This window comes from Elephantulus edwardii, unplaced genomic scaffold, assembly GCF_000299155.1.
Source record: "Elephantulus edwardii isolate Elephantulus edwardi_28Jun2011 unplaced genomic scaffold, EleEdw1.0 scaffold00060, whole genome shotgun sequence".
NCBI lineage: Eukaryota > Metazoa > Chordata > Mammalia > Macroscelidea > Macroscelididae > Elephantulus > Elephantulus edwardii.
The window spans coordinates 6,430,916-6,458,050 of NW_006399810.1; the positions used below are offsets into that span (position 1 = coordinate 6,430,916).

The 27,135-nt window shown below is 40.2% G+C and overlaps 1 protein-coding gene across 1 annotated transcript; it reads left to right on the top strand.

Moving 5' to 3' along the window:
• Positions 1–1,270: 1,270 nt before the first annotated feature.
• INSIG1 (insulin induced gene 1) lies at positions 1,271–18,613 on the top strand. Its single transcript, XM_006887683.1, has 5 exons — positions 1,271–1,688; positions 5,563–5,687; positions 7,658–7,824; positions 8,167–8,266; positions 18,584–18,613. The coding sequence occupies exons 1-5, from the start codon at positions 1,271–1,273 to the stop codon at positions 18,611–18,613; spliced, it is 840 nt and encodes a 279-aa protein (XP_006887745.1).
• The last annotated feature ends 8,522 nt before the right edge of the window (positions 18,614–27,135 follow it).

Below are 27,135 nucleotides of genomic sequence, written 5' to 3' on the forward strand. Positions count from 1 at the left end.
CGCGCGGGTAACGTGATTCGGGGGCTTCCCGGCTCGCGATATAAGCCTTTTACCGCCCAACGAGGCTACGGGGGAGACTCAGAGCCAGACTGAGTCGCGGCGACTCCTCCTGTGCAGCCCCGCCTCCTGCAGCGCGGACAGCCCGCTGGCGGGCTCCTTCTGGCAGGTACGGCGGGCGGGCCAGCCTGGGGCCGGGGGCGCGGGCCGGCGGAGTGTGGGAGGTGCGGGTCCCGGGAGCCGAGCGCCCTGCTCCGGGCGCAGCGGCCGTAGTCTCACAGTCTCGTTCTTCAAAGAGCTCGGAGGAGGAACTTTGCAACCCGGGTCGCGATGATGAGGCCTGAACACTCACGACCCCTAACCGAAGGCAGCGGTCACTCGGAGCTTCCCGGCGGGTGGAGAGCGCACCCGTGCGCGCACATATACCATAGGGGCTCCCGATCCGCGGAAGGGGGCCCCCGGCCTTGTTGTTTCTGACCATGCGTTTCTCCTTCAGATCCATCTGGTTGGATTCTGTTAACTTTCAGAGATGGAGGGCCCTCGCTGGGATTTGGGGATGTTTTCATCTGCCCAGTGCTCAAAGTTTCATGGCGCATGGGAAAAGTGTCTTGGAAACTTTAAGATTGAACCTGCCAGAACTTCATGATTTATATAAAGTAGGGTTGCCTAGTAGGCGGGTAGTTTTAAAAGGTTCTTCTTTTAAGAGAATCAATAATATTTCTCTTAACACCTTGTTTCTGCATGTCTTAAAGCAACTTATGTATCACCCAACTGGAATATGTGGGTAGAAGGAGTTGTGTTTTTTTTCCCTTTTAATATGTTGATGGAGGCAGAGGAATAGAGATGAGGTGATGTAAGTCGTTTGTGGTTGTTGGAGAATACCTACGCCATTAGTCAGTAGTAACTCCTCGAGGAACTTTTTTTGTTGTTAATGTATGTGTTGGTGAGGACAAGTATAGCTTTGTGTGTCTTGATTTGGACCAGCTCAGTTCATAGCTGTCATGTGGGAACCGACTCAGAGCTGATCTTCCAGCAGGTTTTCAGAGGCTCTAAAATCGTTCTGAAGGAGATTGTCTAACCATCTTCTCAAGAACAGCTGGTAGATTGGAACGCTGGGCCTTTGAGTTGGCAGACAATTCCTTAAGCTGACTTGGGCCACAGGATTTGACTTTACCTCTTTGAAATGAACTTACTGTGAACTCATCTCCCCTCTTCCCTTCCTTACCCCCTCCCCCTTTTCTAGGAAACTCATCTCACACTGTGGAGGGCACCGATGCCCAGATTAGACGACCACTTCTGGAGTTGTTCGTGTCTTGCCAGTGAGAGGCACAAAAACCACCCCAGAGTGGCTGCTGGAGGACTGGCAGCAAAAGTTGAAGAGATGATCAATTCCTCTGCTTCTAGCCCTGCTCCGCTGGCCGACCCCAGCGCAGAGCACTCCAACCCCTCACACAGACATCGAAGCAATAGTCAGAGTGGCCACAATTGCAGCAGTAGCGGCAGCCACACCAACAGTTGGCATCATCACTTGGTGCAAAGGAGCCTCGTGCTATTTTCAGTTGGAGTTGTCCTAGCTCTGGTGCTAAACCTGCTGCAGATACAGAGGAATGTCACTCTTTTCCCTGAAGAAGTAATTGCTACAATCTTCTCTTCAGCCTGGTGGGTCCCTCCCTGCTGTGGGACAGCAGCTGGTAAGTAAATGTTTCCTTATCTAGTAGAAATGAAAAGTATCTGTTTGCTTTGGGTTTTTCTTTTGTTTTTTTCTTCCCCAAAAAACTAACCTTTAAGAAATATTTATTTGAAAATGGAGTTATCCATAGATTAAAAGTGAGCATTTGCAAGTTTTTTATTTAGGTAGAGGAAAAGAGGAATGTCTGAGGACCTCAGACCATCAAATGGTAGTCTGTGAAACAGCTCTCTAAGTTTGAGGAGGTCCAGTGATGGCGATGAGGCAAGGAGATAATTGGCTGTTTAAGCAAATGCTTATGCCAAACTGATTGGGATCTGGTCCCTCTTAGTGGGCAGACTGAGGACAGCCTTGCCTGGAGTGCAGCAGCTGTCATCTAGAGCTAGCAACCCTGTGATTGGTTGCCTGCAGAACTGGTGAGCAGCAGTACCGCCTTGCTATTGGCTGCCCAAGTGAACATGCTACATTGCTGGATAACTGAAAACAAATCTGTCACATGTGTTCAAGAGGTGGTTGCCAAGGGAGCAACTTCTCAGCACTTCCTTTTGCCAAGATAGCCAAGTGAACTGTGCCCAGAAGCCAGGTCATTCCCTCCTGGAATGGTTCAAATGCAATAGTGCTTAGGAGATGAGATTGTACTATACCTAAGTAGTCACAAAAATGCCTTGCATAGCACAAGTGAAGGCTGACTGGACAGGAGAACAATCTTTTCTTTAGCTGACATTTGTTGGTTCTCATTAAGCCAGTTTTATGAAAATGCTGAGTCGATATTACAGGCCCAGCAAATCACTTACTATTTCTCCAGTCCACAATTTTCTTTAACAAGCACTTGCCAAGTGCTTTCTTTTGGCTCACCTGGCAGATGTTGGATACAAGGGACGTTCTACAAGACTTCTCTGTAAGCATCTGATGGACAAAGCAAGCATGCATCTAAGTAACGACTATATTCTGTGACAAGTACACCCGTGTTTTTTCTGTAGGAAACACTAAGAGCTTACTAAGCTTATATGCTTTACTTTTAATCTGTACAGCACTACTATAATTCCATTTTACAAATGTGGAAACAGAACCACAGAGAAGTTGGGTGAGCCACTGTGTTTAAGCTAAGGCAATCTGATTCCAACATTTGTACTGTGGGCATACAGTGTAGTCCCAGGAACCCACTTAAAATAGCAAGAGGCAGTCTCATGATGGAACCTCTGTGTCCTTTTGACTAGAGCATCTGTATATGTATTTACTGTAGTTATCAAATATGGGGTAGAATGTTTTCATGTTTGTGAGAAAGCCTAGATTATTGGTGCAGGTTTTCTCCTTTAAACCAAAAGCTTGATCTCGAATGACAGATACTTTAATTGAGCCCAACTTTCCATGGTTTAGCTGTGACTTCTAGGTATTTCTTTTTTTTATTATTATTATTAAATTTTATTAGTTCTGAAACACAATTTCAATAACTCAGTATTTTTTTTTTCAACTATCAGAGCCAAGAACATAAGGAAAAGTTACTACATAATTACATTTTCACCTATTCTGTTTTTAACCTTAAAAGGTAAGGTTAAGTTGCAGTGGTGAAAATGATAAAATTGTTTGGGCTCCCTTTTTTCTAAACTCCAAAATTACATCTTGGTTAAAGCAAATATGAAATTCGAAACTGAAACTCTTCTGATTATTTGGCTGAAACTTGTTCTTCCTATATTTGCTGTTTCTCTTTCAAGCACCCGAAGGCAGGTCCCTTTTCCTACCTTATCAAGGTGGCACTGCACCTGGCTCAAGAACTTTAGTACTTTGGATGCACTTTACATAGCGAACTCTTTTCTTCACAGTCCAAGCCCATTAGATATCTAGTCCCACTCTTAGTAATTCCACTTTGTTCATTCCTATCTTTATTTTTACAACTTTACTTCTCTTCTGGGACACTGTACATTTCCCAGCTAGCCAAATGTATTCTCATTCCTTAAAATTCTTAAGTTTCCTAATTATTCCAGACCACAAAGGTCATTTTCTTCTCTGTCTTCCAGTTACATAATCCACATCATTTCCACACACGGGCAAGCAAACATAAAGAGCCTCATCTCATTAGAGAGCAAATTGGGATTAGGTGCCAGGTATTCTATTCCAGGAAAACAAACATAAAGAGCCACATCCCATTAGAGAGGACAAACTGGGGCTATATGTCCGATATTCTTGTCAGTTCTTTTTCCACAGTTTAGTGCTTCACATATAGAAACTAATCAAGGCTAACAGGGAACAACAATCTCTGATGGTTAGTCTTACCCCCTTTCTCTCACATACTCCATCTGAGTTTCCTAGTACTGTTCTAAAATTCCCACAGAACCATCTCATCTTTCAGGAGGCCAGCAGGTAGGACACAGGCACTAGAGAAAGGCACACTCTACCTGCACTGAGGCAGAAGCCTCCATTTTTCTAGCCAGCAATCCTTGGGGTTCTTGAGCTAGTAGCTTGTTCTGCCTCCTTCATCAAGTATGAAATTCTCTTCCCATGTCTGTAGGAGAAAGGTAGACAGTGTCCTCCACTGCGATTTGTGGCCTCTGAAAAACCACTGGGTTCGTGGTCCCAACTCACCAACCATGAGTTTGAGGTGTTTGTGGTTTTGGTTTTGTTTTGTTGGTTTTTTTTTTTTTAATCTGTTCTTCATATCTCAAAAGTGACTGGTATAAAACACCCTCCGTTGATGGGATTAATTATATAATAAAGAAATCTATTGCCAGTGAGATTACATCCATAGATTTAAAGCCAAAAACTTCCCAAACTCGCTGCCATTGAGCTAATTTCAACCCCTCACTGTTCTCCAGTGGGTTCCTGAGGCTGTAAATTTTCATGGGGGGAGACTGTCATCTCTCTCCCAAGGAGCCCTCGGTAGATTTGAGCCTCCAGAGAAGTATAGCACTTTGTTTACTAGGTGCAGAGTGCGATGGACTACACCGCCAGAATATAGATATTTTGAGGGGGATACAATTCCATTCCTAATGGCCCCCTAGCACTTAACCCCAGGGTTGTCTACATGTAGGTATCCATTGTCTCCTAAGGTATATAGGTACTTGAAGACCCTTGAAAAGTAAGTCTAGTCACAGTCCAGCCAGCACAGGTGTGAGTGTGCTTTGCATCAGCCCCGGGTGGTGTGAGGACCAGAAAAACTTGTGATATGACTTGTGGTCTCAGGGATATTTATGGAATCATACCTTTTCTCTCTAAAATGGAAATGACACTTGGTAAAAATAGGAAGTTAATTATACCGGCATTTCAGGTTTTGTACTTTAAGCCTGTCTGGATAATTAAATGTCCTGCTTGACTCCTGTCTCTGTTTACTGGGACATGTTTAACTAAACCAGATAACTGATATTTTAGTCAACTTCCCAGAAGTCTGTTACTCAAAGAACAAAAGCATAAAAGGTATCTTGCTTTGAATATTGCAGTCGTTAACTTTCCAGAAAGAGGACTTGTTCAGAGGCTTCCTTAGTTGCTGTTAGTGGTCATGCAGTTGGTTCAGCCCGTGGCCTCCCCAGAAGGAAGTTCTGTCCCGTCCTGGGCCCTCTCTTCCTGACTGCTGGTGGGTTTGGCTTCATTATTGGGGCTGCAGTCCTTTTTCTCGGTGTGACAACTCTTTGAGGGTTTCTCTTGGTATTTCTTGGCCCTCCACCTTCCCAAGCATGATGGCTTTTCCTTGCCCTTGCTCTTTGCTGAGAACATATGCAAAGTGAACCAGAATCTTGCTCTCCTCACTTCATGTTCTGATGGTATTTCTTCTAAGACTGATAGACAGGGTTTTTTGGGAGTGGTAAGCCATACATTGCTAATTACCACGTAGAAATCATTTTCTTTTAAGCTGGTGTGTTTTAATACTGTTTTCTGTTTTTTAACAGCTGTTGTCGGCTTGTTGTACCCCTGCATCGACAGTCATCTTGGAGAACCCCACAAGTTCAAGAGAGAGTGGGCCAGTGTCATGCGCTGTATTGCGGTTTTTGTTGGCATCAACCACGCCAGCGCTGTATCCTTAAATCAGTGTGTTGTGTAGATTTCCTTAGATTATGTGTCAAAGCATTTTGTTAACTTTTTCATGAGTATGGATTATCTCACAGGTTAATGGAAAATTCATTTTGCAAGCTTTGGGGTTTTGTTTTGTTTTTTGTTTTGTTTTTTGTTTTGTTTTTTTTTTTTCTTGGAAGCTTTTACTTAGTTTGCACATACAAGGGTTTTTAGCTGTGGTTCCTGGAGTCCTTCCAGTTCATTTCAGGAAACAGTTACAATAATCCCAGAAGGAGAGAATAAGCATGTTTATTCTCTCCTTTCTTAGACATTGTCTTTTGGTTCTTGGGAATTTTTATAAACTCATTCTGTCTTCTCAGAGCAAAGACATGTTAGTTCTTGTGAGAAATAATAAGAATATTCTTCTGCTTGTTGTCCTAACGCCCTTGTGCATGGTGAGGTGGGGAAGTTTGTCTCTGCCTCTCTGCCCACTTCCTGTGTCTGAACACAGAAGTCGAAGACATGGGTAAAAATTGTTATCCTCTACATTGAGAAGTTCCTAATTGAAGGTCTCCTGATGTCTCCTCACGGCCATTGAGTTGGAACCAACACATTGCTGACCTTCTAACAGGTTTTCAAAGGCTATAATTTGCACAAAAGGAGATTGTCCATCTTTCTCCCTCAGAGAAGCTGGTAGATTCGAACTCTCTGCCTTTGGGTTGGCTGCACAACTCCTGACCCACTAGACCATAGATAAGATCTTATTTTATGTCTCTATACAAGAGCATTTTTCAAGAAGGTTGCTTATAGTTTACCAGGTCTCAAGAGATTGGGGATTTTTCTACTGAAAGTGGATTATAGTGTAGAATCTTAGAGTTACAAATCTTCATACAAACCCTGTCCCGATTTGAGTGTCAAAATGTATCTTGCTGTTAGCTGTCATCAAATCAGCTCTGACATGTGGTGACCTACATTCAACAGACTGAAATGCTGCCTGGCCTGTGTCATCCCACAGTCACTAGTGTGTCCACGTCCAGTGTTGCCCTCTTGTGCCAGCACCTCACCGGGGATCGCCCTCACCCTTTTTGGTCCTCTCCTTCACCAAACGCCTTATCCTCCTCAAAAAGTTGATCCCTCATGTTGACGTGTCTAAAGCAGGTGTGTCAGACAGGGCTCTGTTGTGACCAGTGAGGTTTCCTTTGGCTCATTTTCTTGCCAGGCCTTGCCTTCTAAGCTAGAAGCTCTGCTGAAACTTGTCCTCCACCTTCTGGTGTTTGACATACTGGTGGCATAGCTTGCACCATCAGAGTACCACACAGACTGACAAATAAGGCATAGATAGGACATCTCAGCCGTGACTACATTTGCTTTGTCACCAGTGGATAACTAGTGTCCTGAAAACCAGCTGTTGTCTTCGTGGACTGCAGGCCATTCTGACTAGAAGTTGCCATAATATAATCATGACAGAAGTGATTGCTCACGTCAGATTATGAATACAGAGAAGTAAGACTTGAATAGGTGACATATCAAAATGTGATAGGATTGAAATACCAGCAAAGTTTTACATAGGCTTCAGAAAAATGTCCTCGTACAGTGACTCTGGAGGTATTTTAAGTAATCCTGATGATTACAGTAACTTTGTAGTCAACAAGTTCTTTTTCGCTCACTCAGTGTTTAAGGGAACTCTGATGGCCTAGTGATAAGAAGCTGTGCTGCAGTCCCAAAGTCTCCTGGTTTGAATCCATCAGCTGCTCTGCAGAAGAAAGAGGGACTGTCTCCTCCCATGCAATTAATTGCCTATGAAAATCCACTAGAGGGTCAATTATGAGTCAGTTCTGACTCGATAGCACAAAACAACAAAGGGCAGTTTTTATGGACAGTGGTTTCTTTGGTGCCCACTAGTAAAAACCCACATGTCTTTCTTGTTATTTAGAAAATGTTTTTGATCTTACTGAGAATCTCAAAGTGTTCCCTTAACTTCCACATTACCAGAAATTGGATTTTGCTAATAATGTCCAACTGTCCTTGACTTTAGCTGCCTTGTCTTTGGGCCTGTGGTGGACATTTGATCGTTCAAGAAGTGGTCTTGGCCTTGGCATCACCATAGCGTTTCTAGCCACTCTCATCACTCAGTTTCTTGTATATAATGGCGTTTATCAGTAAGTATACGTTTTCAGATACTGATTTTTTTTCTATTCATACCATAGGATTACTACATTTAAAATACCCAGTAAGTTTAGGATATGTTTTTTGTTTTATTTGGCTTTTATAAAATGCATAACAAGCATACATTAGATTTAGCTAAGAAATTTACAGACATGCTAGTTATTCTTGAATCAGATATTCATTAACATTTTGTAATATTTCATTATTAATATGTAATTGTAATGTATCACTACCAAAGAAAATTGTGAACTTGTAATTGACCCAAACTTAATTGAATTGCCTGTTAAGGCACAGAAAGAGTATCATGATTTACATAGACCTTGTTGTTGTTCTAGGTATACATCCCCAGATTTCCTCTATATTCGCTCTTGGCTCCCATGCATCTTCTTCTCAGGAGGAGTAACAGTAGGAAACATAGGCAGACAGCTGGCTATGGTAAGTAAAATTGTTCCACCTCTAAAATTTTTAGCGTGATAAAATTACGTTTTAAATAGACAAAACCAAACCCATTCCCATCTATTGAGTAGATTGCAACTTACAGCCGCCCTAGAGGATAGAGTGGAACCACCCCCAAATACCTCCACGGTGTAAATCTATACCCAGAAGCAGACTGCCAAATCCTGTGGAACAGCTGGTGGGAGCAAACTGCCAAGTGCTGAACTACTGTGCCACCAGGGATCTTTTCATTTACATAGCATCATTTCTATCTAAATATGTCCACATAATACTTAAGAGCAGAAATATTTGAAGAAAGCATACATGACTAAGAATAGGTAATGATGCCGGTAATTCTTGGGTAAATTATAAAGACAAAGTTATAAACCAGAAAAGAACAAGAATTCCAGTTCAACCCCTTCATTTTACAAATATTATAAGTGACATTTCTGAAGTCACATAGCAACTTCAATACCAGCAGAGAAGAAGTTATGGAAATAGTACAAGTGAATGGTTTATAGTGAGTTTCTTTTTCTTCAGTAAGACAAGTTTGGATGATGATCTACAGTGACACTTTGGTCCCTGAGGATCTGTAAGTCAGCTTTCTTTTCACCGTATGAGACTAAGGAGAATAGTGATCTCTCCAGCTGGACATCAGGCTGAAGATGCAGGGGCTGTCTGTGCTCTGGACTTATTGCAGGCTGACTAGGGCACAGGCCAGGGTAAAGAAATGGGGCCCAGCACATGGCTGGCTGTGGCTTCTGTCACTGTTGAGATGGGCAGATACATGACTGCTTGGAGCTGACCACTACACTTGTTCCGACTGTGGGCAAAGGCAATGGCAGCGGTTGTACCTTGACAGAAACAAGAATCAGGAGATTAATTCAGGGAACTTTCTTTTTAATACAATTTTTATTTTATACTGGTTAAACTTAAAAAGTTTATATACATTGTTTTTCACACCCATCCCTCCCTCCACCCATCAAATTGTGCAACCCTATGATTAACCCCCACCCCACCCCCTGGGATCTTCAAACACATTCTACAATAATGGTCTTATACAGTATTTGTCCCTATGGGGCTGAGTTCGTTCGCTTAGCATAATGTTCTCCAGTCCCTTCCCACAAGTTAGGTTGTTCTTCTAGTGGTTAAAAATTGGTATTTGAACACTTTAATAAAGTTAACTGTCAGCATTGAAATGCTATTTATAAGAGACATTGCTTTCAGAGATAAAATCTGCTGCTTTCTCTCAAAACTATCTTGGCACCTCATATGCTATATTTCATGACAACACTTTGATTTGTGCCAACTGATACCCACTTGTGAAAAATTGAAGTCTGCTTAGCTGTTTCTGAAAAATCCAGGAACTATCAGAAAGAAAGAATTTGCGAAGTAATCTACTGGTTACTGACTCTAAAACAGCCCATAAAATGAAAATATGTACTATGAATAACATTGAATGAGTTAAGCCTTTTTCATGATGGAAGGTTGGTTCTGTTTTCAATGAAGGATTTTTCAGACCCAGCTTTAAGAAGGAAGCATCTTGATTGGGTGTCTGTCTCTGTCTGTCTCTTCCTCCTGGCCACGCGTGGATCCTAGAGAGGCTCAGGATCTGGGTTACCAACACAACTCTCTTCAGACTATGCCACCATTTTAAACACCTAGAAAGGGCTTTTTTAATGAGCTATGCAGATAATACTTTTTGAAAAATTAACACAATTTGAAGATCGTTTTAAACACAGTTATCTGACATCTAGTGTGTGACCAAATGAGAAAAATAACACAGGATAGGGCATGAGTCAAGTCACCTGTTCACAGGGTCACTGTGACTTGTACTCTATTTGATGACACCTGACAGCAACAACAAGACTTAAATATTAAAGAGATCTTAAACTAGGAAGTTTGTATTTACCGCTGGGCTGATCCAGATTCATAGTAGTCCCATGTGACCGTGGATCTTACTACCACAGGGGATTTTTTTGGCTTTAATTTTTACAGAAACGGATACAGGCCTTCAAAAACCCTAGGTACAAGACAGCACACTTAGTTAGAGCAGACTAGCAGATACGGCACCAGAGGCTGAGCCCTCAAATTTGGAACTACAAAGGAGGAGGAACAGTTGTAAACAGAAACTAATAATTGGAACATGGAATGTGAGAAGCATGAATTTAGGAAAACTGGGTATCATTATCACGTTGCCGCATACTTTTAATTGACCGTGCTTAGAAACACTTTTTTTTTACAGTCATTTGCGGCAACGAATTAAGAAATAAATGGAACACATAAATATTGACATACTAGGTATTGGTGAAATAAAATGGATTGGCACAGGACATTTGAATCAGATGATCATATAATCTTTTAACTGGTGATGAAAAGGTGAGAAAAAACGGTGTTGCTTTCATGGTTAAAAAGGTCATTTCTAGATACATCTTAAGATACAGTGTTGTGAGCAACAGGATAATATCAATACAATACACATACAAGGAAGTCTAGTGGAAGCCACTAGCATTCAAATATACATACCAACTAAAGCCAAAGAGAAAGAAATAGATGAATTCTGTGAACTTTGGCAGTTAGAAATCATTTGAACATGCAACCAGAATGCATGAATAATAATGGGTGACTGGAATGCAAAAGTTGGGAACAGGGAAGAAAGATCACTAGTTGAAAAACATGGTCTTGGTGACAGAAATGAGGCTGGGGATAGAATGATAGGACTTAATACAATCAATGATTTATTGATTACAAAAAACTTTTCTAAGAAACATGAACAATGACTATATATGTGGACCTCACCTGTTAGTCTGCACAGGAATCAGATTGATTATATCTTTGGAGAAAAGCATTGGAGAAGCTCAATATCAGTAGTGAAAACTAGCCAGGTACTGATTGTAGAACAGACCATCAATTCCTCATATTCAAGTTCAAACTGAAGCTAAATAAAGTTAAATCAATCCACAGAAACCAAAAATTTGACCTCGAGTCTATCTCACCTGAATTTAAAAACCATCTCAGGAACATATTTGATGCTTTGAACACTAATGAACTAGATGCAGTGTGGGACAATACCAAGACTGTCATCCATGAAAAATGCAAAAGGTCATTATAGAGACAAAAGAGGAAGAAAATGACTCAGAAGAGACTCTAAATATTGCACTAGAGCTACAGAAAGCCAAAACAAAGGGAAGAAAGCAGGAAGTTAAGGAACTGAACAGAGCATTTCAGGGGGCAGCACAAGAAGAGCTAGAGTCAGAAAATCAAAAGGGCCAAACTCACTCGGCATTTCTTAAGCTGAAGGAATTAAAAGAACAAATTCAACTCTCAAGTTACAATACATAAGGATGCTGTAAGTAGAATATTGAATGATTCAGGAAGCATTAAAAGAAGATGAAAGGAGTATACAGAGTCACTACCAAAAGATAACTGAGAAGAATTTCATGAAACAACATATAATCAAGAGGCAATTGTGATGAAGGAGGAAGTTCCGGCTGCTCTGAAGGAATTGGCAAAAAATAAGGCCCCAGGAATTGATGGCATACCAATTGGCATAATTCAACAAACAGATGCTGCCCTAGACATGCTCAAAAGGTTGTACCAAGAAATCTGGAGGACAACTACCTAGTCACTGACTGGAAGAGGTCCATATTTATTCTAATTCCAAAAAATAGGTGGCCCAATAAAGTGTGGAAATTATTTTACAATATCACAGTAAAATCCTGCTAAAGATTATCCAAAAACAAATAGAACATACATCGACAGAAATACCAGCTGGGTTTAGAAGAGGCTGTGACACTAAAGACATTGCCAAAGTCAGACAGATCTTGGCAGAAAGCAAAGAGTACCAGAGGAGTGTCTATCTGTGTTTCATTGACATGCAAAGGCATTTGACTGTGTGGATCACAACGAATTGTGGCTAACCTTGAGGAAAATGGAAATCCCAGAACACTTGATTGTGCTCATGTGAAACCTATACTTGGACCACGAGCAGTCTTCAGAACACAGCAAGGAAGCACTACATGTTTCAAAATCAGGAAAGAAGTACATCGGGGATGTGTCCTTTCTTCATACCTTTTCAGTCTATATATGGAACAGATCATTTGGGAGGCTGGACTTTATGAGGAATGTGGCATTAGGATTGGAGGAAGACTCGTCAACAACTTGTGATATGCAGATGACACAACCTTGCTGAATCTGAAGTGCTTGCTACAGAAAGTCAAGGACTATAGTTGTCAATATGAATTGAAGCTTAACTTTAAGACAAATATTCTCACCACTGGGCCAATTGGCAGCATTATAGATGGAAAAGAGGTTGAGGTTGTTAACAATTTCAGCTTGCTCAGCTCCACAGTCAATGTTATTGGCACCAGAAGTCAGAAAATCAAAAGACAAATTGCACTAGGAAAACCCCTGCTGTCAGGGATCCCTCCAGAGTACTGAGAAGCAACAATGTCAGCCTAGAGATTAAGATACTCCTGGTTCAGGCCATAATCATCACACTTATTTCTATGCATCAGAGAGCATGCAATGACTAAGGATGGCAGAAGAATTTTTTATTCCTTTGAGTTGTGCTGGAGAAGAGTCTTAAATGATCAAGAGAACAAACAAGTCTGTCTTGCAGTGGGTGAAACCAAGTTTCTCCTAGGAGGCTAGGATTTTGACGCTGTCTCACTTTGGGCATGTGGCCAGGAGGGACCAGTCCTTGGAGAAGGACATGCTTGGAAGGGAGGAGGGACAGCGTAGGAGAAGAAGACCCTGGATGAGATGGATTGAGACAGTAACTGGGACAATGGGGGTGTTGGAGTCAATGAGACTGCCTCAGGACAGGGCAGGTTTCAGAGCTATTGTACATAAGGTCGCTATGAGTCGCAGGCAACTCGATGGCACATAACAGATTGCCCGGCCTTTCTCTTTGGAGCCTCTGGATGGGTTTGAACCACTAGCCTGTTGTTGGCAGCAGATCTTGTCACTGTTAAGCTCCCAGGGCTGCTTCATAAAAAGAATCGTTGGCATAATTGTAATTCTCCCTTATCCCTGGACCCCAGTTAAAGGGAAAAGTGGCAGGCTTTTCAAAATTCTGATGCCCAGGTGCACCATGAGGTGGCCCTGCTAAGTCAAATGGATAGGCACAGCTGGTTCTATCAGTTCTGTCTCATACTGCAGCCACCCAGCAGTGAGCAGGTAACATTGGGCACCACTGCAACCTGCTGCATGATCCTATATTTCTAGATTTTCAAAGTTGGTAAAGAGTCCACTAGGCAATGTGAGTGAGTGTAAAGCTGTTGGTTACACCTCCAGCTTTATTTCTGCAGTAGGAAATCAAGAGATTGACTAGGATGATGGAGTGTAGCGTCTGTTAGGTTTCCTCAGGTGAGTTTGCAAAGGCTTTAGCTCAAAGCGCCAAGTCTTAAGTGGCTTTAAAGGATCATTCAATCTGATCTGGCAGAAAACATGAGTGTGTAGCACTTGTAGTAAGAAAGGGCCGGCGTGTGTTGAGATGAGTAAGACGTGTCAGGTTAGAAGTGATGATTTCTCGAAAGTTGATTTGTAATTTGTTTGCGTGTGCTTTTGTTTTAAAACCTTCTTTGTAATAAAAACCTTACGTAATCCAAGACATAAAATTTGCATGGGAAATTGTGATTATCATGTCTATTTAGAGGATACATATTTATAAGGTGGATCAAATGACTTGCTGATGAGTTTTCTTTTAAATGCCTTGACTTGGAGGCCACAGCAGGCCTCTCGTCTTTCTTCTTGTGCCTTTGCCACCAAATAAAACCTGCCTTGGCTCCTAACTACCCTGTTTGAGTAAACGACACTATCATTTTACATGAGCAAAACCTGAGAATTAAGTTGTGGATAACAGAGAAAGAGGTGAAGAATTCCAGCCATTTTGTCTACCTTTCCCACCATTCTGCCTCGTCCACCCCTTTAACCCTGCTGTACCCCGACCCCGAATTCCCACACTTACAAGAGCCACCACCTTTGCCTCTTTGATATCTTGTTTTTCATTCCTCAAACTACGAATGAATCTCTCCTGAAAGCCATAGAAAATCATAGAAAGTGGCACTTGGAGCACAGTTGGGGAAAGGTCACACATCCATAATTCATCAACAGAATTAAATAATCTCGTTTTAATTCCATTGACTTGGACCTCCTGTCCCCTTCCCCTAACTAAGGAAATGTTTCCTCCACTCCAACCTGAAGCTGGAACACCGCCCACCAGAATTGTTGATTGCTGTTGAGATGAGCACTACTCATAGCGATCCTATGAACAAAAGTCCTGAAGCCTTTCTATAACTATCGTCACTTATTCAAGTTCGTAGAGTTTCCAGAGGCATGTTTAGGAAGTGAATAATGCTGTCCAAAAAAGTCATGCTGCAGCACTAGCAAAGATTGCAGTACCTAGAACGAACATTGTGATATTCGTGGCACTAGAATTGATGTACTTTTTGTTTGCTTCTCGAATGTGTCAGAAACATGGAAAAAAGATGTATAATAAGGTTTGTATAAAACACTGAGTTTCTGTAGCATTGACTGTCAGCTCAAACTATGGGTTTTTAATTGTACCTTTCATTTTCAAGCCTCCCCACCTGACCAGGGATGATGGAATTCTTTTAGAGGGATCCAGCCATGTCTACTTGAGGCACATTAGGGTTTTGATTCTTAATGAGGCAGAATCAGCTACGAGCTGTTGAGAATTCTGTCCAGTTAACCAAAAAACCCCCTTTCAACCATGTCTGCATGGTTTTGTGTTTGTGTCCTGAAGTTGTCAATCGTAGGCAGTATTTAATCTTCTAATATGACTTTTTTTGAGCCTTGAAGGTTTAGGCTGTGATTTATGTTACTACCTACCCAGACTCTGAATTATCAAAGGATCTTAATTAATTAGGACATCTTTGAAAAGAGCCCCTCAAACATTTTCTCTTTTTAAAGAAGGAGTTAGAATCCTTAACCCAAATCCTCATAGCTTTCTTGTTAATTGGATTTGTAAAAGCAGATTGACTCTTCTTCCACTCAAAAGTGGAAAACTTAATTCCATCCTTAAAGTCCAGAAAACTGCCCAATTCCTTAAGCATGGAAGAATCTCTGTGGCATATTTTCATTTACTTGGACTGTGCCCCTTGAAGTGTTAGATGTGTCTGCTATTTTTCCTCCCACAGCTGCCTTTGGCACATGAAGACATTAATGCTGTTTAGACAAATGATGGCGCTTCCTGGACATTTTAGGGGTACTAGTTAAGGATTAACTTTTAGTTTAAAATCAACACATAGGCCAAGAGGTATTTTGTGAGCATATGTGACTATGCTGAGGAGGTCTAGTGGCATCGTGTATTATGTGTTGCATTGCTAACCAGACAGTTGGCAGTCAGAAAACCCCAGTCACTTCTCCAGAGAAAAGCAAAATAGTCTGCTCTTGTGAAACTTGATGGAGGGTCGTTGTGGTTGGAATTGACTCCGTGGCCATGGTTCTGAAGACTGTGCTGAAGAAGATGGAAGTCTTATACTTCAGTGTCTCTAGCAGCTTTTCTGATGCGATTTCTTTGTTTTCTCTTGTGGTATTTGTGTCAAAATATACAGTTTTAAGTATGTGTCATCAGCCTGTGTGTTTGGGGAATAAAAATAGACCGTAACTGTAATTTTATAATTTTTTTTATTGGTTACTATTTGAAGCCTTTTCTACAAAAAAGTAAGGCTTCATGCCATTAACAGCCCTAAATTGCAGATCTGCCTCCCACTGTCCAGCATTTCACAGCAACCCTTGGCTGCAGAAGTTGGAGTTCAGGCGCTACATAGAGTTCAGTTTGCCTGTGTCTTTTATTGACCTAGTTGATTGCTACTTAACATAGTAACAACAGTGGGTCATTGAGGGCTAACATTTTCATGGTTATCCAATTTAATCCTTCCAGTATGGTCTGATGTAGTAGAAACCATTAGCCCATTTTAAAGATGAGGAAATTGAAGGTCAGAAAGATAAGCACTTCCCCCAAGTGGCAGAGGTGAACTTGAACCAGATTGGTTGTGTGCTTACTGACCTTTTCAACATATATAGTTCATGGATTAGTATTCATCCTCTAGATATGGATTTGTTATTACTGTGCTTAACTAGATTTGCTGTATGGGCCCATCTTGCCATTTATCTGTAGCAATACTAATGAAACTTAATATGCCATCGGAGCCAGCTCAGGCTGATCATGGTATCTCGTCTCTGTAGTCATTCGTATTCTCACAAATGCCAACCTAATTTTAGTCTTCCCTCAGTCATGCATTCAGAATTCTTGTTTTCTACTTCTTTATCATCACTTTAGTGAACAAGTAGTAAAATGTGATGGTGTTTTTCTTTCCAGGTTATTAGTGATATTTGGCTCTTGTGGCCTTGTCTAATTGAACTTTGTTTGGAATCTTCTTACTGAACAATTGTTAAGGCTTTACAGTGATCAGTTTTTTAAGGGGGGTGTGTGTGTGTTTAGAATGTTTTATTGTGAATATGTTCCCAGGGTAGTAATTAGCATGCCCTGGGAGACTTAACGAAGCATTGGGAAGTTTCTTGCTGTTTTCCTGTGCTGTGGAGTCAGAGCCAAGCCACGCTGACCCTCCAACAGATTTTCAGAGGCAGTTAAGCAGTCACACAGGAGAAGATTGCCCATCCTTCACCTACAGAGCATCTGGCCTTGAGGGTTACAAGTGCAGTTTCTTATCAGCAGGCCACCAGAGCTCCCTGAATTTCTTGCCTATCTGTTTAAGTGAGTTCTTATCATTTTCTACATCAGTAATCTTAACATTCAAGTTCTTCATCGTAATACATGATTTGGATTGCCTAAAAGGGGAGAGTTAATCAAATGGAAAGACATTAGATTCGGGGAATAAAATATATTCTCACCAACATTCCTCTTGCTCTTTAGTACTTTTGTGGTCTTAGGAACAAAATCTTTCTTCTCCTGGTTATTGTGATGGTGATAGTGGTGTACCAAGTTGAAACCTAACTGTAACTGTCCTCCAGCGGGTTTTCAGAGGCATTTAATCGCATGGGAGGAGATTGTTCATCTCCATAGATTTGTTTCTTCAGCAACAAAAGAAATTCATTCTATATTAGAGCTTATTACCTGCTAGGAGAACAAACAGATTCGACCTGGAGGAGGTAAAACCAGACTGCTCCTTGAAGACAAGAATTCTGAAGCTCCATCTGACCTACTTTGGGCATGTTGCAAGGAGGGACCAGTCCTTAGAGAGGGACAACATGCTTGGGAGAGTGGAGGGACAGCATAAGACAGGAAGACCTTCAATAAGATGGATCCATCCAGTGGCAGGGGTAATGGGAGTAGGTGTGGCAGAGACAATAAGGTTGGCACAGGATAGAGCAGGGTTTAGAGCTGTTGTACATAGGGTCACTGTGAGTCGCAAGTGACCCAGTGCCACATAACAACAATATATTAGAGCTTGTCATGCAGTATCTGGCATGTGGAACTTATTACAGAATCCATTCACAAGATTTTTAAGATAATATAATGGGAAAGAACTGTTAGCAAGGATTTCTAAACTGTAAATAACAGCTCTACATAAATTTAAGGTATGGAAGTGTTATTATTATTTAGTACTATGCAGAGTAGAAAGTGCTGGTTTTCTAGTGGGTAAGTAGTTGCACTGCCAACCCAAAGGCCTGAAGTTTGAATCCACGATCTGTTTCATGAGAGAATAACAGGACAGCAAACAATATATTATAAAATGTGGCCTATTTCAAATATCTCTTTTATCACACTGCTAGTAAAATAGGTTCTAGTAGAAGCATCAGATCCTAATACAAATTTATAGCAGCTATCTCTCTTCACATAAATGAACTTAAATTACAACTTCTAGGAGTACCTATCATACCATGACCATCATTCTAGGTTTTATTAAATTGAATTGTTTCTTTTGTATATCTGTTAGGCATACTGTCAGTAATACCTTATGCTTGCTTAGTGATCTATCTGAATGAACACTTTTTATAAAATTATTTCATTTGAGAGACTAATTCTTAATTGTAAGAGCTAAGAGAACTATAGAGCTTTGAACTTGAACAATTTTAAGACTATACAGCTAGTCCATTTAGAGCTCTAATCTTTTGTTCCAGTTCTTTTCCAGTTCTTACATCAGTCACGTGAATTTTTAATCTTTTACCTTTCACATCATACTTGATTATTAAGATGCAGTGATTTTCTTTGAATGTATCATTAGTTGAAAAAGGCAGTTGTGTAATAGCACTCATTAAAACCCAGTTTCACATTTTGAATGCTCATTGAAGTCTCTCTCTTTTATCCCCTCTCCGTTTTCTATATAGGGTGTTCCTGAAAAGCCACATAGTGATTGATTCTTGAGACCCACTGATTATGAAGATAAACACAACTTGAGAAGAACATCAATTATAATGGATTGTGACAACAATGAGCTTTTTTCTAAATGAACTCTTTAGATTGGGCTGACTATCCAGTTGACTCCTGGGAAAGTATTCACCTATTTTAGAATAGTGATGTGGAAACCGTAATTACTTATCTTGAAATCTGATCTGGATTCATTGAACACAGACTGTCTGTGTTGTGGAAAAATGTGATCGAGGGCTGTGAATAGTTCAGGCCAAGGGCAGATCCCCAAGTATTAGAGGTCCTTTATGTTATTAAAAACAAGTTGCCATAGTTTGAAGCCTGGAACTAAAACTTAATGATCACCTGTTGGTTTTGTATCAGTGCCCAAAGGAGACAAGTTGATGGTGCTTAACAAAGATAAATATGATATAATAAGAATAATATTTATCCAAAAGTTTTAAAAAATAGGGTTGTGTTAAAAAAGAAGAGGGGGGAAGCAAAGTGTGATGGGGGGCTACCGTGTGTTTTAAGTAGGGTGACAGCAGCTTGGCCTCGGGAGCCTCCCCTCCTCAGTGGTGTGGAAAACACAAGTTCACATTCACCTCCTCGCACACAGGACCTCCTAGCCATGCAGATCTTTGTGGACAATCTTATTGAAGGCAAATGGCAATGAATTGTCATGGTTCTACACTGATTGTTGACGTGTTCACCTCAGTTTGTGAAATTGTAACCTGAATGTGAACAGTCTCTGCTATGTATTTCAATCTTAGCCAAAACGATTTCTTTGATATTCCAGAATAGAGATGACTCAATTTTTTTTTTCACAGCCCTATAGAATTTGCAATCTGTGATTGCCTTGTAAAAAAAAGAGTGCATATGTCACTACATTGAACATTTGGTGTTTCTAATAGTCAATTATATTGGTGAGCACAATGTATTCATTTAATGGCATAGACCATTTAGACCTAATTTGCAAGCATTGGGTCTTAAACTTCAAGTGCAATGTATATGAAAACCAATCTGAGCCTTCTATTCTCTTAAATATTTATTTTTTTTTAATGTACAAGATGTTAAAGAGAGGGGTTCTGCATTCATTTCAGCACTGCATGAAGGCAAAATTCAGCAATAATTTCTTTCAGCCGTAAAGTTTCTTTATTGTACCTTCCATTGAACCCTGTCTGTTGAAATACTCCAGTTTTATGGTTTTAGTATACCTTTAATTTTTACTTACAAATTTACGTTTTTTTGTATTATGCAATTTAAATGTTTTTGGTTGGTTTTAAATTCTGTTCAAGTGGCTTGATTAAAAGACTCTCCTTTTAATATTAATGAAAATATAAATGGAAGCCACCAGTCAGCAGAATGGAAATGTAGACTAATTTGCCTGTGAGTGTTGAAGTATGTATTTGATTTTGTTTTGCAATGGTTCTTGTTGGCGTTGTTTTGCTTTGTTCTGAGGAAGACATCTTGGAGTAAATTGTAGGCTGCTCAAGGAGTTTGCTTTAGAGGAAATTTGTTTAAAAGACGAAATTTGCTTAAAAGAAAGTGGAGTTTTTCTGAAACCTGGGATGATCTTTTAGAAATTTTTTGAAATTTGAAATGATTAGCTATGTAAAAAAAATTTACAGTGAACATGTCAGCATTATATGAAAACCCAGAAATTATTTTGATGAAAAGAGTGGATGAATCTTAAAGACATATTTGATCATGCACAAACAATAAGTGGTGTGTTTTTTTCTCTTCAGCTGAAAATGTTAGAAATAATTTAGGGAAAAAATGTGAATCTGAAGAATCTTTTTGCCAATAATTTATAGCAAGTGTATGAACCAAAGTGATTTGAGTTTGTAAAAATGTAAATTAGTAAGAACAAACTTTGCACTATGCCAGATTTGAACATCTAGTGAGATTCACATTCATACTAAGTTTTCAACATGTGTTCCTTTTTGCATTCACTTTTTTTTTTTACTTTGATTAAAGGTTCAAAACCATCAGTTGTATTTTTTTTCTCTTTAAGTAAAGAAAAAATTACTTTTTTTTTTTATTTCCCTATATATCATGTTAGTATTTGTAATGGAAAAAAAATTTCCAGTTTTACTGAATTTCAACACAACCATTTTTGGAAAACATACCATAATATAATCTGAATATGTATTTTCCTTACAATGTAAAGTTAATGCCATAAAAGCAAATATAATCCTCCATTTATTCATACACACAGAACCTCCCATCCATGTAGATCTTAGTGGACAATCTTACTGAAGGCAAATGGCAATGAATTGTCATGGTTCCACACTGATTGTTGATGGTATATCGAAAGGAGACCTCTACTTAAACTTAGTTTTGCCTTCTTCCAGAAATGTGTCTTTGACTGAGAGGGTCTTTTCATCTCCATGTGGAACCAGTATCGGATAACATCTGAGTTAGAGTAATCATATAGAACAACCAGAATGGTAGATAAGCAGATGGAAGATGGAAATTTCCTTTTTCTCAGGAAATCTTTACCAGATTGAAAGCCACTTCATGTGCCTAAAACGGTGTCATTTATATCATTTCAGTTTTTCCCTTTTTGTGTGATCATCTCACAAATACTTGTGGAATGCCTGCCCAGTGACTTACAGGGTGCTCGGTCTGCAGTTAAAAGACATTCTTCACAAGGCAGTGTAACTCTTGTCCACTGTGCTTTTGCTATACCTGGTGAGTTGGAAAAGGGAACAAAAAAGAGCTAGGCTTGACAAATCCCAATTTTGGAGATGTAGTAAGTGAAGGAAACAGCCAAGTAAAGGATGGGAGGTAGGGCAGAGGAGAAAAATGTTTAAGAAGTTTGATGAAGAAGAAAGCCAGTGTGTACAATGTTGGCATAATGGTACCAAGATGCAGTTACTGTTACGAGTTTCCTATATATTCACGAATAGTCATAGCAACTCTTAGGGGGTTGTCCTCATTATCTAGTGTTGTTATAACAGAAATAGCTCAAATGAGAGACTATTTCCTCACCTATTTGGAGGCTAGAAGCCTGAATTCAGGGTGCTGATTCTCAGGAGACATTTTTTAATGGCTCTGGAAGAAGGTGTTAGCTCCTTTGCACTTCTCCTGGGAGGTCTTCATGCTTGGCATCTCTCTTCCCACCATCTTTGTTTCTGAAATGCCCACTTTTTTATATCTCCAAAGAGATTAACTGGATTCACTTTACACTGACCCTGTCTCCTTAACACAAGAAAGACCTAGGCACAAATGAGATTATACCCACACACGCTGAGATCAGGATTCACAACACATTTTGAGGGGACACGATTCCATAATCTACCCATTGTACAAAGATTTGCATTCACTTTCAAGTTTCAAAATAACCCTTGGTTCTCTGAGACCATGTAGGTAGTAACCCTACTTTGAGCTTGCTTAGTTCGGGACTTCAAATCTACCTCTCAGGCTTCCTGGGAAGACAATCCTGCTGCTTCACTTTTGGGTAACACTGTATTCCTAGACCATCTGAGTTTTCCCTAGTAGGCCCTGTTCTTTTGTCTCTTGTTCACGGCTGGCCCATCTCTAAACTTCAGATGGTACTCGAAGTCCCCTGACACACCTTAGTGAAAGCCTCACACTCCAGAGCTGAGTTGGCCAGGATCTGACTCTGAAGCAGAGGAGACAGTGACTACTCCCTTTAAGATCCAGGAGATCCTGGCCCCACCCTTTGAAACCAAGAAACTGCTTCCTGCGTGCTACCAGGTTCTGCTGATTTCTGAGCTGTTTAGAGATGCTTTTCTTGGAAAATAGCAGATCTTTGAACCTGCCTAGATGGTTCCAAGAGGCAGACAACATGCTTCCCTTCAGTTCCTTAGTCTCTTCAGTCTAAACTGATGAGTTTCCTACTGTGGTTGATCGGGCACATTCTTCATGAACCTTCTAAAGCATGTGCCCTTAGTTTGTTGAACAGAATTTTTTCAATCTTTAGGGTTTGTTTTCATCTTGCAAGTACATCTCTCTCATGTATTTTACTATAAGTGTTGAAGAGAAACCACAAAACCCCTTTAAAATCTTACTTAGAAATATAGAGTTACTAGTTGAACAAAACCAAGTCTCTGAAAAAGTTAATATATTTATTATAGGTGAATTACAGCTGCAGTTGGGCAGCAATTTGTTAAACTGGAAGTGCTCCAAAGCACAGAAAATTAGGAAGACTTTTATAAAGGAGGTTAGGAACACTAACAATTAACCATGCGTTAGTAACTGTAAATCATATATCAGTTAATTTATGCCCTGTCTACGCAATCATTTTTTAAGAAATCGTTTTACTTAGTCTTTTAAGGAGAAGGACAGCTTGTACAAAACACTGGGAGAGCAGCTATAGTTTGACCTGCCTTTCTCCCCATCCTCCCTGATTCAGGGCAGATTAGCCTGTTACTGTGGCTTTAACTCCAATGCTTTTTTTTCCCAGATCTGCCAATATAATAAAAAATGGTGCTTGATTTACACACTGAGTAGAAAGCTCTCTTAGGCTGGCCAATCAAGTAAATTCAAGGGCTCTTCCATATACTGAAGTCTATTGCTTACAGATTGTCTTCCACCAGATATTTTAAAATAATTCTGACAAATCCTTTGCCACTGCATAAAAAGCATCACCCTTTTTCCATTACCCAGTGGCATGTTCGTTGTTCTTTTTAAAGCCTTCCCAGGCACACAAATAAGGGGGAGATTTTTGTCTCTTGCTTTCCGAACCCTCACCAGAATTGCTTTTGAGGCCCATAATTCTACCAACAGTCTCTTCAAAGCAATTGAGGCTTTCACCGTTAGGTATCTTAACACTTTTCCAGCTCTATCATTACTCAATTCCAAAACCACTTTCACATTTTAGTATCTGTCAGAGTAGCACCTACTTCTCAGTACCAAATGTTTAGCTAGCTATCTAGTGCTGCTATAGCAGAAATACCACAGTGAATTGCTTTAATGAAAATTAACTTATTTTATCACAAGAGGCTAGCAGAATTGAGGGTATTGAGGATACAGGCTCCAGCAGAAGGCTTTCTCTCTCTGGGTTCTGAAAGAAGTTCCTTATCTCTTGAATTTCTAGGGAGATCTTCATGTGGCTTATTATCTTCCCCCATTTCTGAAATTGACTCAAGATACACTGCACATGAATCCTGCCACATTTATCTAACAAAGACAGCCTATTTCCAAAAGATATTCTAACCTAGATATAGAGGTTAAAGATTTGTAGCATGTAGTTTGGGGAGTCATAATTCAATCCATAACAGACACCATTTAAAAGAGCATCCTGACTTTGGTATGCTTTTGTTAGTTAAGATAACATCTGCCAAAGTTCAGTTCCCTGGTGTTGAGGGTAAGACTTAAACCCGTCTTTCTGTGGAGGACAATTCAACTCTGTCCAGTGCATTGTGAGGCTACCAGCTTTTGCCTCACACTACTTTCATGCAGGCTGAGCAAATGAACCTGCCTGCTAGCACAAGCCCCTCCAGAAAAGTCAACATTATGTAGCTCATTGTTTCAGGTCACTAGCTTTCACAAATGTATTCATTTTCATAGATGGGCTATAGTTTCTGTGGTAAATATTATCGAGAGTAGCCTTGTCACCTAACAAATACAGAGAATTGAGAAGATGCTTTGACCATCTAAACTTATTATGCCACATTTAACACAAGTTTTTAAAAATGTTCTTTTTAGGTGTGAAATAGTGGTTTTCTACAAGAGACAAAATGAGAAAAGCCCTGCGTTATTCTCAATCCATGACATTGATCAGTATGGATCTTACAGTAGGCTTACACCAATGCATTCATTATATACTTGGCTGCTAACCTTAAGATCAGTGGTCTGAACCGGCCCACCGCTCTTTGAAACGATAATGAGGCAGTCTCGGTCCTGTGAAGGTTTATAGCCTCAGAAGGTAGTCACGAGTTGGATTCAAAACTGCTCACCCAAAAAAAAAAAAAAAACAAAAAACCAAACAAAACTGCTCACCCATTTATGGAAAAAATGGTGGAACTAACGATGCAAACATTTCCTTGTCACAACTGCTCTGAGATTCGTTCCTTGTTAGACAGCTAACTGAAGGCTTTACCCACCAACTATTCCATGGAAGAGAGATGAGACTCCCATAAAGGGCGTTCTGGTGGCTGCCAACCTGAAGGCGTGCTGTTCAAACCTGCCAGCTGTTCTGCAAGAGAAAGATGGGCAGCCTCCTCCCCTGCGATTTACTGGCTCTGAGAACTCGCTGGAGGGTCAGCTAGTGGTTGGTTCCAACTCATAATAATATGGCACAAAACAGCAACAGCCCCGTAAACATTCCTCATGGAGGCTTGGTATGAGCTCGAATTGATGCAAGAGTAGTTGAGGTTTGAGATAGCAATAAAGCCCTTGGGTGACACAATTTTCACTTGACTGTTAGCCACAGGCAGAAAGTTAAAACCGACCTAGAAGTTTAAACCATTCCTGTAGAACGGTTCTACTCTGTAACATGTTCTCATTGAGAATCAATTTATTAACAAGTTTGGTTTTTACCAATAGTAAGAGCCCGTTGTGAATTGATCTATATCTGTTAGAGAGGAAGACTTGGGTATAAGGCTTCCTGGAAACTTTCTGGTCCATGAGTAAGTAATTGAATTCTAACATTTTATTAAAGGTGAAATATGTAAGTCACAAAAGATTTTTCGCTTTCATTTCTTTGCAATTGAATGGCAAGACTGAGTAAATATGAGTTAAGGATTAAGACGAGTTGTGCGTACTTACCCCTGCCCACTGCCATCAGTGGGACTTTGACTCATGGGGCAGTGTAGAAATCCCCCGGTATTTCCAAGGCTGCTCCCCTAACAGAAGCAGACTATCTCCTCTCTCTCCTGTGGAGTAGCTGGTGAGTTCTCTAAACCTTTCTATTTGCTAATAGAAAATGCTTAACCACTGAACCATCTCATAGAAGAGATGTAAGTTACTTAAGAACAAATCACTGGTGCTAGCCCACTCTTGAATTATCGGTGTCTTCTCTACCAAAATGGACCAGTTTCTAGGAATAGGCTATTTATTAACTTTAGAAAAGGGGAGGGTCTGTGAAGGTGAAGAAGATCTTCATTGAGATGGACTGACACAGTGAATAGAATAGGCTTACGCACAGCAGACACTGAGAGGAGTCCAGGATCAGAAACGGTATTGCTGTTGTCCATCTGGCCACTGTGAGTTGGAACCAGCTTAATGGCACAACCTCCTTCATCTTGGTAATAAAGAACAAATGAAAGGAATCAATTGAAATTAAATCTGCCTTTTCTACTTCTTAAAGAGCTCTGGTAGTCTAGTGGGTACAGTTAACCCTAAGGGCAATTTGCTGCCTCCAAAACCGCATAGTGTCAACTGGGCGTTGGTCCCTCATTCCTGAACAGCTGTGAGTAACGAGAGAGCTGTTGTGGCTGAGATCAAGTCCGAACCAACCCAGAGCTGACCACTCCAGTGGGTTTTCAGAGGCATGAAATCTCATGAGAGGAGACTGCCCATCTTTCTCAGAAATGAGGCTACTAAAGCAATGGCATTGTAGCTGAAGAAAGATAAATAAGAATACATTGAAAAATTTTAAATTAGAAACTTGCCTGAAAGAACAAATACTGCCATAACTCCACTGTTACAAAGCAGGACTGACATGGAGTTGGAGGAACTAGGGAAAAGTGGCTAGGTAGTGAACAGCGTTGGAACAGAAAAGGGAACTGTTCAAAAGGAGTATATGACTAGTCACTATATGTAGACAATAGTCCAGAATAAGAGGTGCAAAGTAAACTGGGGGAGAAGGAGGAGAGAAGGGGAAATTGTGCAATAATGAATGACTATTTTTTTAAAAAAGAAAGTGATGTTCATTGAAATGAAAAATAAACTAATAATAAAATAAAAGTTTTAAAAAAATGTAGAACTGAAAAAAAAAGTGAACTACTGGTGGAGAAGGGATGGGGAGACATTCAACAATTGACTGAATAAAAACCCAAATTTTCTGTAAACTTGTTAAAATCACACAAAAATATAAATGAGAAAAAAACACAACACAAGAAGCTGTGTGTGAAGAGCTGGGTTCTAAGGAGAAAATCACAGTGCGCTCACTCATGTGATGTTTTGTGACCCCTAGGATAGAATATCCTCAGTACATCAAAGCTCCTAAGAGTTTCTTAATGTTACAGAGCCCTTGTCACAGTGATCATGTGAGCGTGCTCATTGACTAACAGCCATTCCTGCAGACTGTATGCCCCCTGAGGAGAGGAGATGCCTTTTTGCTCATCATGTCTGGCTTTTAAAGGATCTGCCTAATCACTTACATTCAATAAATGCTTGTTGAAAGAATGTAGAATAATTTGTTCACTCATTCAATCCTTAAGCACATTTTTAAAAATTGCAAAATACTTGTTTTATAATTGCTTTAAGTACTTATCCAAAGTAATACACATTTACATACAACTAGCTAACTCAATCCTTTCAAGTGAGATCTACTCACAGCTGACCCCCCAGGAGGTTTCCAGAGAGGGTGAATGGTATGGGTGATTGCCCACCTTTC